The sequence below is a fragment of the Chelmon rostratus genome, chromosome 10 (assembly GCF_017976325.1).
Source record: "Chelmon rostratus isolate fCheRos1 chromosome 10, fCheRos1.pri, whole genome shotgun sequence".
Classification (NCBI taxonomy): Eukaryota; Metazoa; Chordata; class Actinopteri; order Chaetodontiformes; family Chaetodontidae; genus Chelmon; species Chelmon rostratus.
Window position 1 is genome coordinate 12,942,924 of NC_055667.1, and position 16,720 is coordinate 12,959,643.

The 16,720-nt window shown below is 40.2% G+C and overlaps 1 protein-coding gene across 1 annotated transcript; it reads left to right on the plus strand.

Moving 5' to 3' along the window:
• Positions 1-2,724: 2,724 nt before the first annotated feature.
• sgk2a (serum/glucocorticoid regulated kinase 2a) lies at positions 2,725-14,627 on the plus strand. The gene is made up of 13 exons (XM_041945803.1): positions 2,725-2,860; positions 4,865-4,932; positions 5,541-5,599; positions 5,890-5,947; positions 6,732-6,815; positions 8,725-8,856; positions 9,654-9,766; positions 9,931-9,967; positions 10,102-10,188; positions 10,395-10,490; positions 11,066-11,221; positions 11,554-11,643; positions 11,931-14,627. Exons 2-13 carry the CDS (start codon positions 4,912-4,914, stop codon positions 12,084-12,086), a joined length of 1,089 nt encoding a protein of 362 aa, XP_041801737.1. The 5' UTR covers positions 2,725-2,860; positions 4,865-4,911; the 3' UTR covers positions 12,087-14,627.
• Positions 14,628-16,720: the final 2,093 nt, after the last annotated feature.

The following is a 16,720-nucleotide window of genomic DNA, read 5'->3' on the forward strand; positions in this document are numbered from 1 at the left end:
TTCATGTGTGTGGAAGATAAACAGAAAAAGCTGTTTCCTGATTATCCTGAAGTAGTCATGTTTGCTGCCTCAGATTCTCCACACTGAACTTTCTCACTGCAGCGTTCACGTGAAAACTCAAGTGATCCAGGAGCTGTAAGTTAAACTGTTACCCTCTTATATACAATCTGAGTCAGACAACACAGTGTTTTGAGTTTTTATATCTATATGCATAATATCTTAAATTATTATATTTGCAACACTTAATAGATGAAAAGGACACTTTGCATTGGCGTTTTAGCACAACTGTGAAACCCAAATGGATTTTACACAATGATGTTCCCACACTTGGTCACTAGAGAGTGCAAAATCCACATTTACGCACTATAAACATGGATTTCGGATCTAGTCAGTGGAGCTCTCTGCAGTTTACATGTGATGGAAACTGTATTCTTTGAGATGTTTACATTTCGTGTCAGGACTGGTTAAAAGATACTGTATGGATTTGATTTTGTGAGATGAAATTATTTTACTGGACTGATTTAAGGGCTCGTGGAATCTTACTTCTTTGTGTGTCTCTCTGGTGGGATTTGCGTGTGTGTGTGTGCGCGTGTGTGTGTGTGCGTGTCAAGATAATCTTGGGTCACAAATGTCATTCTATCCATATTAATTAATAAACATCCAAAGCTGTCTTGTCTGATTAATGCCACTGCCTCTCGTCTTATCTGAGGGATCACTCACACACTGCAATTCCTGCGCTCGTGCAGGTGTTTTGTGTGTGTTGTACTATTGACTATAAACTGTCTTTGCTTGTATCACATCCCCCTATTGACCATATTGTCGTCAACAGTTGGCTGTGGTGGTGACAACTCCTTTTACGCCCTTTTCTGCTGTCACTGCTTATCTTCTTGTTCCATAGCAGAGGCCAGAAAAACAGGTGTCGCTGATAACCTGCTGCAGCCAGACAGCAAAGTGAAAGGACTCAATTGACTGTTGGGTGGTAGGGTGTTTTTTACAAGAAGGAACAGCAGGTGTATAGGGATTATTTTTAACTTTTGGAAGGAGAAAGCTTAAAAGACTGGAGACACTGACGCTCTGTTGATTTCAAAGTAAAAGCATGCTCCTTCAAAGGAGAGAAAGATGCTAAAATGTCCTGCTCCATTCAAAAATGTGGTTTGCGTATCGCTACTTGATGTATGTGCAGAGTTTGATGCTAGGAGAATGTTTTCACATACATCGGCCGAAGGGGGAAACTTTCTCTGGGCATATTTTAAATCTGAGTTTGAGACATTTCAACTAGATTGAAAGCCAAAGTTCACTATGCAAACCTATACAGGTGTGACATTAAAACCTGAAATCTCTACACTGAGCATGCTGTCAGTGATGTAGGAGTAGACATACTTAATTCAAATAAAAAGTCACGCATATTTGCAAATTAATAGTTTTTTCAATGAAGGAAAATTAGTAGATGCGATTTTAAGAATTTGTAAATAGTTATTTTTAACTTTTTTTTGGAGAGGCATACAAGACATAGTTTATTATTCAAACAAGAGGAATTTAATCTGTCTTTGCACATTTCTTGAGAGGATCTTTATGTAAAACTACTCCAGAAAGAGTAAAGATTAAACTGGATTAAATAGAAGAGTAAATTACTTAAGTAAACTTAGCAAGCTGCTAATTTAAAATGATGATGAGAGCAGGTTGGATCGCAACGTGTTGGCTATGGTTCTCCATGTTTTTACATATGTAATATTTTAAGCAGTTGTCTACGTTTTTGCAACAGAAATTTCAACGTATCATTAATTAAATGTGTATTTCCAGTCTATAAACTAATAGCCATCTCTTGTACGGGAAGTGTGGTCAGCTAGCGCAACATGTTCACAGCTTACATTGAGGTGATTTCAAACACGATTAGCCTGAATGTGTGTTGTCTTATTCAAGTAAGCCACAAGTCAGATACTGTACAAATGTATTGGGTTTAACAAAAACTGGTTGCCTATATGTTATGTCAGGTAATATGACACTTGTTGGCTTTCTTTCTTAGAGTTCAAAGACACGGTTATTAACACAACTAAAGGTCACTAATTAACACATTGGCTCTCGATTGTTTTATATGTAACTCACCAAACAGAATTTGAATTGAAAAATAATATGAAAAATAATCATTTGTGTTTTGGCAGAGGTTACCTGCTGTACCCAGACTAGCTGTTTCCTCCTGGTTTTAGTCTTTATGCTAAGATAGGTTCATCATGCCCTGGCTCCATTTTCAAGCTAAAGTACACAGATGTGGTCTCATCCCATCTAACCACTAAGCCTTAGAAAGAAAAATAATCATCCTATTTTCAAAAAATTTAACAATCTCTAGTGCTGAGTCAAGAAAGATATAATATTAGCTGTCAACACTAGACTATATTAGTTAAGATTAAGAGTATTTCATAAACATCCTCGGTGCCCAAGAAGAATATGTAAAATTAATTGATACTTTTTCTATTCATTCTGATTTTATCCCCTCACAAAAGTGACAAAAAACATGTCTTATTTTGAAAGCGAAGAGCAGATTCCGGAAGTTAAATTTCTCTGAAGTCCTCTGCTCAGCCAACCTTCTCAACACGCGCGCACACACGCGCGCTCGCGCAGCACGCAGTCCTTGCACGTCTGAGCTCCGCCTCACGTTGACGCTCTGTAACTTTTCATCAATGATTCACTCCCTCGAAGTCGACCTTCCTCCATGACCGTCTGAAAATAAAAATAAACACCTGACCTCAGATCGGCTTCAGCCGGGAGCTTCCTGCAGCTCTGCCAGCTCTCTGCTTTGAGTGTGCTCAGTGTCCTGAGCAGCGCACACCGCCTGCACGCTCATCTCCCCATCCTCTGTACACAGGTGAGCAAACTGCACTGAGTTCACAGTGACAGATACAATTATCTGTTTATTCCTGAATTAGGGAGATTCTTCTCTATGCTGGGGATAAAACATGTACCAGGATATTTATAGATTCTGTTCTGCTGTCATGCTAATCAACTGACTAGCAGCCTTTATTGTGCTGCTGTATAATACAAATATTTGATCTATTCTAAAGCAGACATGACATCTGAGACACTTATTGACTTTATGATGACCTCAGGTAATTAGTCCCCCCAAGATATCACAACGAGTCTATGCAGAGTTCAGGCTGTGGTAGGTTTTTATCAGATTCTCACTTTCTGATGGGCTTCGAATCTGTGCTGAGAAACTTTGTTCACTCTTATTCAGATCACCAACTAGTATTTGGAACAGGCTCAGTATTAACTAAAGCATGAGTTTGAATTTGATATGTGGTATATCTCTTACAGGACTTGTAGGATTCTCAGAGTTTTACAGTCAAATGTCTTGCGAGTCTTTTCTGTCAGGGTTCGTGAAAGAAAACGTTTCTGATGCACTGTGGCAGATAGTTACGACGACAGTTCTGATGAATAAACCTTTGGACAGAGCGCAGGTGTTTGCTGCAGGAAGTTTTCCATGTGTTACTTACCTGTGGAAGATCGCTGTGATCAAAAAAGTCATCGAAATATTTCATTGTGAAGTGCATGATGGTGTTAAATAGCTGCAGACATGTCCCCTTTGTATCCCTCTGTCCTTTACTGATTAATAATCCTCTGCTGTGAGGTCTCAGATGAATTCATCTTTGAATTCCGTCTGTTCAAGAGGTGGATGTTTTTTCTTATCTTGCAGTGAGTCACTTATCCAAAGTACAAAAGAAAAATGGAGAATGCTTTGCACATGTGTTGTGTCTTTTATTCATGTAGACATGCAAAAACTGCTATAAACATGGATGCATCTTGGTAATGTTGACGATTTTGAATAATATGTATTTTGTGAAGGCGGCAGTGAGGGCTTAACTCATGGAGTGTTTTCTTAGAGAACAGAAGTCAGCAATAACGCATAGATTAATTTACAATGGGAAAAATAAATGGTTGATAGCGAAGCTCAAGTAATAAAGTGTTCAGTCCAAAATGGGACTCCTCTCCTCTTTTGACATAAGATCTCTAGATTATTATTAACCTCCTAATGTTATTAGTATGAGTGATAGACAGCTAAGTCTGGGAAAAAATCTTTAATTACTGCAGGATGTTTTTGTTGGTGCAGCTGCATTTATTTAAAGTAGATCTGCACAGCACGACTATAAAATCACAGTAAATGTAACCTGATGGAGAAAAATTAAATGTCAAATTTGGCATCTGCCTCGTCTTTGTGTCTATAAATAGATAAACAAGCCTGGAACTCCTGAGGAAAACATAAATTGGAATAACTGCGACTTTTGTTTCATTTAACTGTGTGTGTGTGTGTGTGTGTGTGTGTGTGTGTGTGTGTGTGTGTGTGTGTGCGTGAGTGAGTGTGCGTGTGTGTGTGCGTGTGTGTGTGTGTGTGTGTGTGCGTGAGTGTGTGTGCGTGTGTGTGTGCGTGTGTGTGTGTGTGTGTGTGTGCGTGAGTGAGTGTGCGTGACAGACCTTGGTCACCCCGTATGTTTTGACAGATATGAGAATGACACAACAATATTTACCATGTAAACATGTTCACTGATACAGTCACCAGACGCACGCACACACACACACACACACACACACACACACACACACACACACACACATATACACAATGTTCTTTATTGTGTTTCTGTTGCTCCAACATCTTGCTCCTTACAAACTAGAACTACCAGCTCTTCGGGATTGTACTGAGGTCAGCAGTTGATTAGGACAGACATGCACACACACATACACATCCCTCTGAATCCGGGCTCCTGAGAAAAAAGTCTTATCTTTGAAATGAGAAAAGGCTGAAGGGATAAAGGTTGACGGTTTGGTTGACGGTCATGGCGGCTGACCCTAACTCCCTGCTCTCCTCTCACAGGTCTGTCAGACACTGATGCTGGATCTGCGGTGGGAGTGGAATGGATAATGGCCATGGCACACTGTAATGTGAGTGTGTTTTAGGCTTTGTGAATCACCCGTTTATATCTGCCTGATGTGTCTTCTTCATTTCATTTTGGGCCTGGGGCCTGTTAAACCATGTGACAGAGAATCTGCTATTTAATTATACATTGTAGAAAAGGCTGTTTGTTTATCAGATGTCTGTGAGCAAACTTTTATAGTCAGTACATCCAGGATGCGGTTGTTTCCTGGAATATATAAAATGTATCAAACTGATGATTTGTTCATCAGAAGTTCTGTAATTGCTCAGTAATCATGCAGTATGAGGCAATGTGACTCAGATCCTCGTGTTCATATAATCCTTATAATGCACAATAATGTTGTTTGCCAACCGGACCAGGGGAAAGAAAACGATATTTATGATATTTATACGAACAAGCTTTCGAGAATGAATTCAAAATGACAGAAATGACGGACACGATGTCGTGTTTTCACCTGGAAATAGCGCTTATTACTGTGACGCGGACTCCATTATGCTGAGCGATGCCGAATTGTGCAAGTGAATGACAGCGACAGTTAAAAAGCTGATCTCCATGCTTTCTGTGTAGTTTTCTCTATGTTGCTGACTTGTTTTGTGTTTGCTTGTCCTCCGGCAGCGGTCGCCATCCTCCTCTCCTCATGATGATGTCAACCTGGGGCCTTCAGCAAACCCACAGTCAGTAGCATGTCGATCTCTTCACTGTCACACGCAGAGGGATTTATTTTGCTAAGACATGCAGCTAAATGAGTATCTGCGGCGGTCTGGATCAGACAATCTCGTGATTTATATACTATGTTCTGAATTTTATGCATCAAAATGTAGATTCCTGACCAGAGAGCTCACTTTTGAGAGAGTTTTGACATGCTGCCATTTTCCACCATTTGTAAGCTACTACGATTAAAGTGTTTCAGAGGTTGTCAAACAGTACAGTGCTTTTAATAGATTACTCTCTTTTCTTGCGTCAGTGCCAGGCCCACTGACTTTGACTTCTTGGCTGTCATTGGGAAGGGGACGTTCGGAAAGGTAACGCTGAAACAATTACTTATTTATCTACCTACATCTCTTCATTGTTGAATATATATTGTGCTTTTCTTCCAGCCGTTTCCTGATTGTGACTCATTCAGGTCACGTATTCAGGGACAGCTCAGCGACAGTGGTTTCAACTAGACAAAATGACACGCGGTGACGTTAAGGAATAATACGGCTAATGATTAATTAATGCTGGGTGATATAGATGAAGAGTTATTCTCTGTGGACCCAGTTAGCTGCAGCAGTTTTATTGTACTGACCTTGTTACTGACAGAAGAGAGAGAGAGAGAGATAGCGAGCTGCTGCTGACATTGCAGACAGGGTCAGAGGGAGTCTACCTGCTGACGACTGTCTGATCAAAATGTGCTGCCTGCTTCATGAATCATTAACTTTACAGTCTACTGAAGCCTCTTAAGGTTACCTCGATCATCCAGTCTGGAGAACAACAAAGTACTAGAACATAAAGCAGCAGCAGAGGAGTGTTTCACATGCCAGCAACTCTTATTGCTAACTGTCCTGAGTTGACAGGTTTTTGTTCCTTATGTAAGATGTTCATCTTTTCACTGGCCGCAGGGCAATGTCAGATCCTTTTTTTTTTTGCTTTGTATCAACGCACTTCTCAGATTTCTCAGTATCATCTGTTTCCACAGATCACATATCTGTGTTGTGAGCGCCGTTCTCAGCGGCGCTCGATGTCATGTCCCGACAGCAGCATGTCGAGATGGTGGCGCACACCTTGTTTACCAAACAAACTGCTAACAAACAAACCTTCATGCAGGTCCTGCTCGCCAAGCTCAAAGCCGACAACAAGTTCTACGCCGTCAAAGTGCTGCAGAAGAAAGTCATCCTGAAGAAAAAAGAGGTGGGTGCCGCAGTCATATTATTCTTCTACAAAGTGCTTCATGAACTCAGCCTCCACACGTACACAAACCAAACCTCACTCAAGCTCTAACGCTCAAAACCCTCATCTTAAAAATGTTAAAGGAGAGTTTTGATTTGATGAAACTTTCTGTTTTAATCCCCTCAGAGCGACATATTTAGAACAATCTAAATATAATGCAGCCTTTAAACATAAGAGCTGATACAAACCTACCAACTACAAACCCTCTATATGATGTCCTCAGTGTAGGTAAATGTATTTGAACTGCACAGCACTCTGATGTTCCAGGTCGATGAAGTTGGAAACTATCTCAGAGGCAGCCAAGAGGAAAGTTTGGTCGACTATCTTTGAGTGTTGTTAGTAAACAGTGTGTTTGACCCAGCAACATGATCGGGATCTTATCTAATCTACAGCTCGTTCTGTACAAAGGACAGATTTTACAGCTCCAAGAAAACAAACTGAGCCACTTCTCTGAGAGAATATCTGATCCACAACACTTTCATTTGTTGTGTTTGTCTCTGCTGAAGTGTTAAGTGGTGTTTAGAGAAGGTGTGGTCGCTCTGTTTCATTCTCCTCTTTTAGTCTTTCTGTAACTTTCTGAAACTTCAGTTAAAACTCGTACGAGCCAACAGATGACTGTGGTGACCTTTCTCTCACTAATGTGTCCTGACTGAGTCACAGTGGATCAGTTTCTCACATTTGTTCCTCGCTCAGTGGCTAATTATTATTATAATCAAAGATTCATTTTTCCCCCAGACTTTTGGTCTCATCAGACAGGAAAAGAATCTGTTACAGCATTTAGACAATTATTACACACTCAAACTCTCAGTGGAAACCCAGATGAATATTTTTTCTTCAGCTGTTGCAAACCTTTTGTGATATGTGTGATCCTTAAATTGAGAATGATGGAAAAGCATTATTGAACTAAGAAATTAACCAGTAAATTGTTCAAAAACTTTTATCCCGTGTGGAACCTCCACATAGTTTTTTGCCAAATGTGAACATAGTGTTGTTTTAATTTAGATTTTAAGATAAAACTGCATATTTCCACTGCACAGCTAAAATACGACACATTGAACTGTGCGGCTCAAGCGGCTGAAATCTGATTTCTTTGCTCATATGTGACTCAGATCTTTTTTTTTTTTCAAGACAGTGTGAGAAGTAAAATGTGTGAAGCCATTCATGTCACAATCCTTCCACTCCAGGCTCAGACTGTGCATCCACACACACCTCCATACAAAGCAACAGCTATTGATTATCTCCTCATCCTCATCCTCATCTCTTGAATTAGCTGGTTTCCACTGCGCAGCATCTTAAACAAAAAAACTGATATGAGCAATAAATCTGAATTGAGCGCTGAGACTTTCAGTGTGAACATAAAGAGAAGTTTGTTTTGCTTGGTGCATTTGTGGGATTTACATTGAATGTAGTCATCACCATCTCACTGTGAACTGACTGCATGTCTGAGTTGTTTCTCATGCACGTGATGCCAGCATGGAGAGAAACAGAGAGCATTTTGAGTAGTAATGATAAATACAGGACATGCAGCATCAAAACAACTCTGCAGACTGCCGACAGTGTCAGGAAAGATCCAGGAAATCACCCATGGAAAGCAAAATAACATTCCTGCACACATGCTCTCGTTTATTGGTTATTGTTCATTAAGATCCCATCAGCTGCTCTTCCTGCCCCTTTAAATGCATTCTGTGAAGCTGGCGCACATGACATCTAACATCCACACACACATTTCTCATTTTACAGGATGATGAAATGACACCAGATAATACAAGATGGCCAAAACGGTGTGTTTGTGTGCGAGTCGACTAGCCATCCAAACAGAGCTATCTGTTTCCCAAAGTTTCCAACTTATTTTTCTCTTTTCTCTCTTTAGCAAAAGAACATCATGGCAGAGAGAAATGTGCTGCTGAAGAGTCTGAAACACCCGTTTCTGGTCCGGCTCCACTACTCCTTCCAGACCCCAGAGAAGCTCTACTTTGTCCTTGACTATGTGAATGGGGGAGAGGTATGTGTCTGAAACTGAATGAACAAATAAATGAGCGTGGAACGCATGTTTTATGGCGTGCAGGTAAAGGTGATATGCTGGCTCTTGTTTTAGTTCTTCCTGAAATGAGTTGAGTCGTAGTAGAGACAGAAATTGGTTGTGACAGATTGGAGCTGTGACGTCACATTTATTGGCTAAATTAAGAGTTCTTGTGTTAACCAGGTTCATTTTCAGGTAGTAAATGTTTCCTATAATAAAGGCCATTGTCAACATGATTAACAACGTGTAGCCTTTACTGTGTGTTTGTCCTTTGCTTTGACTGCACATAGATCAATCAGTAACCTCCTGGTGAACGGGAAGCAGGATTTATGTCTTTATTAGACATTATTAGCAGCAATGCTGCTTCCATCAGACAGATGCTGCTAATTATCGTACTTCTGGTTTCATTTGCACATCTGTATGATTGTACCAAGCTGTCACTAATAACTGGACAGAACCAGGCTATCTGTTTCCCCCTGCTTCCAGTGTTTAAGCTAAGCTAGCAGTAGCTTCAGCCAGTAGACTGTTTTCACTGCTTTCGTTAGTTTTACCCCAGATCCTGGATGAAAGTATTTTTAATAACGTGTGATTTGTAAAATAATCTCTCCCTGTGCTTCCCTGGGTTTCTTCCCTCATTCTGTCACTTTGCCTGTCTCTTCATCCCTCAGTCCTCTGTCAGAACAACTCTTTCATACATTAAATGTCATTTTGATTTCTCCCTCCATCATGCTCCGTCTATCCATCCACTCATCCTTCTCTCCCTTTCTGTCTTTGTGCAGTTGTTCTTCCACCTGCAGAGAGAGAGGTGCTTCTCAGAGCCCAGAGCAAGGTTCTACACAGCCGAGGTGGCGAGCGCCATCGGCTATCTTCACTCTCTCAACATCGTTTACAGGTCAGAACAACAGGCGTATACTAATTAAAATACCTATCTCGCTTGGCTGAAACGTTCATCTATTACACACACCAAACTGTCGAGGCTCTGGATTTTGCTGTAAATCACTTCCAATCAACTTTTACTTTGTGTCTTGATTCTGGGCTTGTTCTTGTCTGTTGCAGAGACCTGAAGCCAGAGAACATTCTCTTAGACTCTCAGGTGAGTCGGATTCAACATGTGTTTCTGTAAACTTCAGCTCTTCCATATGCTTTGGTCTTCATTGTAGTAATTGCAGTTCTACTTTTGTGAGTGAAATGTCAATACAAGTTCCTGCTTGTATTTTGTGTGTACAGGGCCATGTGGTGCTGACAGACTTTGGGCTGTGCAAAGAAGGCGTAGAGCCGGAGGGAACCACCTCGACTTTCTGTGGGACTCCAGAAGTGAGTGAAAAATATACTGTGCATACGTTACAATGAGGAAAGGACACCAGATGACTTATCGGTCATGCAGCAAACTATATATCATATATGATTAGGTAAAGAGTACAGATGACTTTTTATTACAAATTAACAGGTGACAACTCGAAGACATGAGTTGTCACTGCCTCCTCCATTCTCAGCTTTTCTGTCTGTCTCTGTGTCTGCAGTACTTGGCACCCGAGGTTCTTCGTAAGGAACCGTATGACAGGACGGTGGACTGGTGGTGTCTGGGAGCAGTACTCTATGAGATGATCTACAGCCTGGTATGTGTGTGTGTGTCTGTGTGTCTGTGTGGCTGATTGGGAAAATTCTTCATGTTAGACTGCAGGACAGTTTGTGATCAGCAAAATCTAGCACACATACATCAGCCTCTGTGTTTTAGTGCTAATTAGCAAATGTTAGCATGCTAACACACTGAACTAGGATGGTGAATATGGTAAACATTACTACATCTGCTAAATATCAGCATGTTAGCACAGTGATGTTAGCATTTGGCTCAAAGCACTGCTGTGCCCAAGCACAGTCTCACAGCGCTGCTAGCACGTAGACTGTAGACTTTAGTCTTGTTTACAGATATATCTATTGCATTTAGGTGGTTGTCTATGAATTTGTGACTCCATTCCCTTCTTCAGCTGCCTTATACTCAGGTCATAAAGGCACACACACATACCACAAATAATCAACACAAGATTAACAATTCTGTGTAATGGTCTGAAGGAGACTGAACATGAATTTCTGCTTCATCACAAGTGGACATATCTGGGGAGACTCTTGGTATATTTAAGCTGCATCGTATAATTGTATACTAATGATGTTCGTACCCATCCCTCCGCTTCAGCCTCCTTTCTATAGCCGCGACGTCAGTGAAATGTACGATGGCATCCTCCACAAGCCGCTGCCGCTGCCTCCAGGGAAGTCTGAGGCTGTCAGCTCTCTGCTGGTGGGTCTTCTGCAGAAAGACCAGCACAGACGCCTTGGGGCCATTGCCGACTTTGTGAGTGTGTTATGTTTTAAAAAGAAATGGTTTCCCAGACAAGAAATAATAAGCCTCATCTTAGAGAAAGGGTGTTTTTCAAAGGACTTCCCCACTAAACTTAGCTTAGTTGAGCACGAGGCTTATACTAAAAACAAACAAGTGTGGACCCTTCCTGAGAACGGCTCTGCACTCACTCCCAGAAAATGTTTCTCATAGTTAAAAACAGCATAATAATTGTACAAATATCAACTGGTGTTTGTCCTCCCAAGTGTGTCTGGATTCTTAACAAGAGAACTAAATACTGTACACAAATATACATATCTTTTAACTTTTCTTTTTTTGATTTACAGTTAGAAATAAAGAACCACACCTTTTTCTCTCCAATCAACTGGGATGACCTTTACCATAAGAGAATCACTCCTCCTTACAACCCTAATGTGGTGAGTTGTTTCAGGCTGTCTGTGATGTGTAACTGCTCATGTCTTTTCATGTTCCTGCACTTTTTCTCAGCATGGTTAGTATTTTTATATTTTACTTACATCTTCGTGCAAGCGAATTGTTTTGCCTTTTTTGTCTCTCTTTTTTTTAAATCCCAAATTGTCTCTCACGTCTTATGATGCTTGGCATAAAGGCCCAATAGGAGACATATTCTGAAAATAATGCTTCGATATGAGGACACGTTGTCATGCATTCTCACTTACTGTACATAAATTGTGTCATCTTCCAGAGAGGCCCAGCTGACACTCAGCATATTGATCCAGAGTTCACCAGAGAAATGGTTCCTAACTCTGTGAGTCGAACCCCGGAGTTCAACGGCAGCGCCAGCTCCAACAATGCCTTCAATGGGTTCTCCTTTGTCGGCAACGAGGACAGCTTTCTGTGAGGCAGGAGTTAACGGTTCACGTTTGAACATTTGAACGGGGTGACTGATTTAATAGAGCAATCACACCTCTTTTGAGTTAAGAGCCCATGAAAATGAGAGCTCTTCGTGTACCATTGCAGAAATCCCACATGGCATCTATCGTGTTTGACTCCTGCAGGGATTTTCAGATTGTTCCTTTTGAGGGTGTAGCAGGAAGGGAGCGCGCCTGCAATGGAGACTGTTAAGTGTAAAATATGTAGAACTTTTTGCCTGGAAGGCGATCAACATGAATGTGTCACCAAATAGTGCTCGCAATAAGTAGTAGCATCTTTAAGATGCAGTGGAAATGATCTTTTTTCCATCAATTTGCAATGGAATGAAGAGCATGTGAGGCTGGATTTGCTCAAAAAATGTGTTTTCTAATTAGGGCTCTGTTTTCCTGAAAAATCTCCCGGTGCAAATGCAGTTTTTCGTTGTAGTTCTTGCACTTGTGGTGACCACAGGTGTCGATTCAAACCAGGCACAGCTGGGTGCAATGTGGAGGACAGGTTGAATACATTATTAGCTGAATCAAATGAGCTCCTCTCATGCTCTTTAAAAGCAGCACCAGGTGAAACAGAGCGGGTTAGGTCTCTGAGAGAGTAAAAAATTCATCCCAATTCAGCGCCTGAAGTTCCAAAATAAATGTTAAATATTATTCAACCCAAATGTAGTAATAGAATATCAATAGAACAGCCTGATTCCAAAACAGTTGCAGTCATTTGCAAACAAACAACAGTTTTACAAAGTGTTCCTGAGCTCATGTAGTAACATCCCTTATACAATCATGTGTTCACAAAGTGGTGAACCTCGCTCCATCCTCGCTTGTGAATGACTGAGCCTTTCAATGATGCTCCTTTCGTCCCCAATCATGATACTATCATCTGTTACCAATTAACCAGTTGTAAGAGGTCTTTATGCGTGTGTCTCTGCCCAATAAAGCCACAAAATTGCCCAAACTAGACTTATGCCTGTGGAAGACTGCATAAAAAGTGTGGTTGCCCCAGCACTGGCTTTGAGCCTGCCGGAAAATAGAGCCCTTCGTGTTGTCTGTCTCACTAATCTCTTGAGTGAACATATTTCTTACATGAGCATGAACATAATAACCTCAGGGTTCAGCTGTGCTTTGAAACGGGATGAAAACCAAAACAAAAAGTGTCCTCACACAAACCCACCAGAGAGAGTTTGAAAAAAATACACTGCTTTAACAGAACATATTTTGACATCAGTTATTGATACACAGCGTATGCTTTCGTCTCATCGATATGATATGCTTAAGGGTCCATGATGGAGATGACTGGTGGTCTCTACTGGCTTTTACACTAGAACAATGTGGAACTTACCTTCCAGTGAGCGAGGAGAGGGAGAAAGACAGCTTTTTTCTTCATGAAATTTTCTTTATTAAGGACCAAAAGACAGAAATTTAACCAAATAAATAAAGATGAAAAAAACAGCTAAAAATAACAACAGTGGTCAGGATTGTTTGTGGCAGTTTTGCCAAAGTGTCAAAATGAATTTGTAGATGATGCACTGATGTTGAAAACGCTTCATGTAGCACCTTTAAAAACATCAGTCGACGACACCACAGTGTGAACATTATGGCTGTTTGCTCTGTGGACTGTGGTTTTGCTTTCTGTATTGTACCTGGGAAACTCCTCAAAATATGTTTGTCTGGACATTATTTTAGCCTGTAGATAGCGAGATACATTTAGATATTTTAAGTATAAACAGTGATATTGACTAGTTTTGTTTTTTGTGACACATGCTGTACATGCAGTTCATGTCATATTGAAAATACTGTATTTAGCATCTGTAAATATACAGTAGCAGCTTTGCAACAAGATGATGTACTGTAGTAACGTGATTATATCAATGTAAACCATGAAGTGCCTCTTTGCTTTGGAAATGAAGTTGGTGATTATTGGTGCTTGATGTTGGCAGTGATGGGTGATGCACTTGTACATGTGATGTCCTTCTATTTTTATTATATCATTTATACATATACTTAAAGTCTTGTTTGTACATCCCATATTATAGAGGTTCCTGAACAAAGCATTTACCTCCTTAAAAAAACATGTTAGTTTTGTTCAAAGTTTTAAATTCAAATTATACTGTATCAGATGCTTTTCTATGAAATCAGGGGAAGTAACTGTTTATTTCCTTGAAACGGCAGCTGTAATTTCTTCCCCTAAATGGTCTAAAATGTTAATGGAAGATCACTCAGACAAATGCTGCTCTGACCTTCCTTGTTCACCGTTTGCCTTCTGAAAGTGTAACCCTGCGTGTCAAGCTGTTATTCCCTGACTGATCGTGTAAACAGAGAGGTTGACGTTAAAGGCTGTCGGTCACGCTGCCAGCAGCAGCAGCAGCAGTGTCATAGTAGACTGATGCCAGCTGAAGCAAAAGTCCAACCCTGTGTGTGTGTGTGTGTGTGTGTGTACATGGAAAACGTGTTCATAAATCAAGCAGCTGTCAAAACATTTACATGTTCTTTTGGATGAGCCATTAAACATGTGTGCATAACAGAAGTAATGTTCTTTTTTGGTAATCAACCAGTTAGTGACTGTCTTGTAAATGTTGTATGTTATCAAAAATCACTACATTTTATTGATGAAATGAGGGAACAGAATAATTAATATACTAATATAGATTCATCGTCTTCCATGGTACATTTAGATGAGTGTATCAAGCCATTATTGGCTGTATACAGTATTAAATCAGATATTAGGTGGTGCCCACAGTTTATATAATGGAGTTGTTTAGTACACAGATTGGTGTGTGTGAGACTTGCCTGACCCAGTCTCAAGGAAATCAAGTCAATTTTATTTTTACAGCCCAATGTCACAGTTCAAAATTTGCCGCAACGGGCTTCACCATCTGTACAGCACACCACACAGTCTGTCCTTAGGCCCTCGACTCAGATAAGGAAAAAACGGAACAGTTCACCCGCTGCTGAAACTGAGTTTCATTACTGAAGGTTTTAATCAACCATGCCAAGTCTAATATCTTGAAGGAAAATTCTCTCTTAGTTCATCCTGGGTCTTGTTTTCATTGCTTTGTAGTTAATTCCTCGTGGTTATGATGATATATGGTGGTCATGTTCAGCTATTGCTAGTGGTGGAAAGTAAGTTCATTTATTCAACTACTGGACTTAAGCTCTGTTTTGAGGTCTTTGGACTTTACTTCAGTATTTCCTTTTTTCTACCATTTTATACTTATACTCCACCATATTTTAGAGGCAAAGATTGTGCTTCTTTCTCTACCACATTTATTTAAATGCCACTCATTTTTTTATTCTATATTTTGCACATTGTTTTTCACCCAAAAACATGATCTGCTAAAATAGCATGCATTGCTCACTGAAAAAAATCTTGGCCTTAACTCAGTCTAGTTCCTCAACCTGCCTCATTCTTTCTTTTCTTAAATGAGCTTTGAATATTCTTATTGAACTGCAAAATACATTTTTAGTACTCTTACAGACAGAAATGTCTTTATAAGATTTTTTATAGGTTTTTTTTGCAGATCAAACTGCCCAACAGCATATGAAGCAGTTCCACATTGACCAACTACAACAAAAATGGCGCAACAATGGAGCAGTGATATGTGACACAATGAAAGAGGCCATTCGGCATAATGAGCACTTTATTTAACTTGTGTTATTTTCATTTTGATTTTAGGGTTCTTCAAACCATGACATACTGATGGTTGGTATGTAGTGTGTTTGTGTTACCAAGGGCGTCACCAAACGCTGTTCATCTGTGTATGCTTCTAACAGAACATAGGGGGATTACTGAACCCAAAACAAACAAATGTACACTCAGCAGGTAACAATGTTGTTAATTTTGTGTGCATGAGAGTAGCAGTTCAGCACTTTGATACTTGCACAGGTGTGTGTGTGTGTGTGTGTGTGTGTTTGAGTTTGTGTGCTTGGCTGCATCAATGAATGAAAATATCGCCTAAATCTGCTTGTATGTGACAGACACACTGTGCATCCGTGGATGTTTGTATGTCATCATTTGTATTTGTTTTCATTTTATTTGGAATCAGTACTTCATCATTTTGGATATATTTCCCTGTATCTTCATTTAAAAGCACACTTATCTCTGTTCTGGAGAACTGGGCACTTTTGAATACAATACAAACCTGTGAGAGATTTCGGCAAAGTTACAAGACAGACAGGCAAAACAGGAAAGTGATACTCGGGTCAGATTCATACAGATCTGACAGAGAATGTTGTGCAACTTGATGAAGGCAACACGCAGACTAGAAGGTGAGTGCACAATCGCTCAAAGTCCCTTTGGCACCAAACCTGTTTCATTCCACAAACACTCTGCCTTTTCAGCTCTGAAAATCTGCCTATTCTGATTCATCAGCAAGGAACATGCAGGATTCGTGACAACTCAAACACTTCAAAGTCATATTAAACAAACTATCGGGTACTGGACACAGGACATATCAAGTGACATAGTAGCTGAGTGCATCTGTATAAAAATGTAAACAAAAGCTTACACTATCATGTTATCAACAACCTAAGCCGTAAAACATGATCACTGATGTGGGCCAACTATATTTTAGCATTCAAAAAAGGTAGCAGTTAATGTAGGGATGCTGAATTG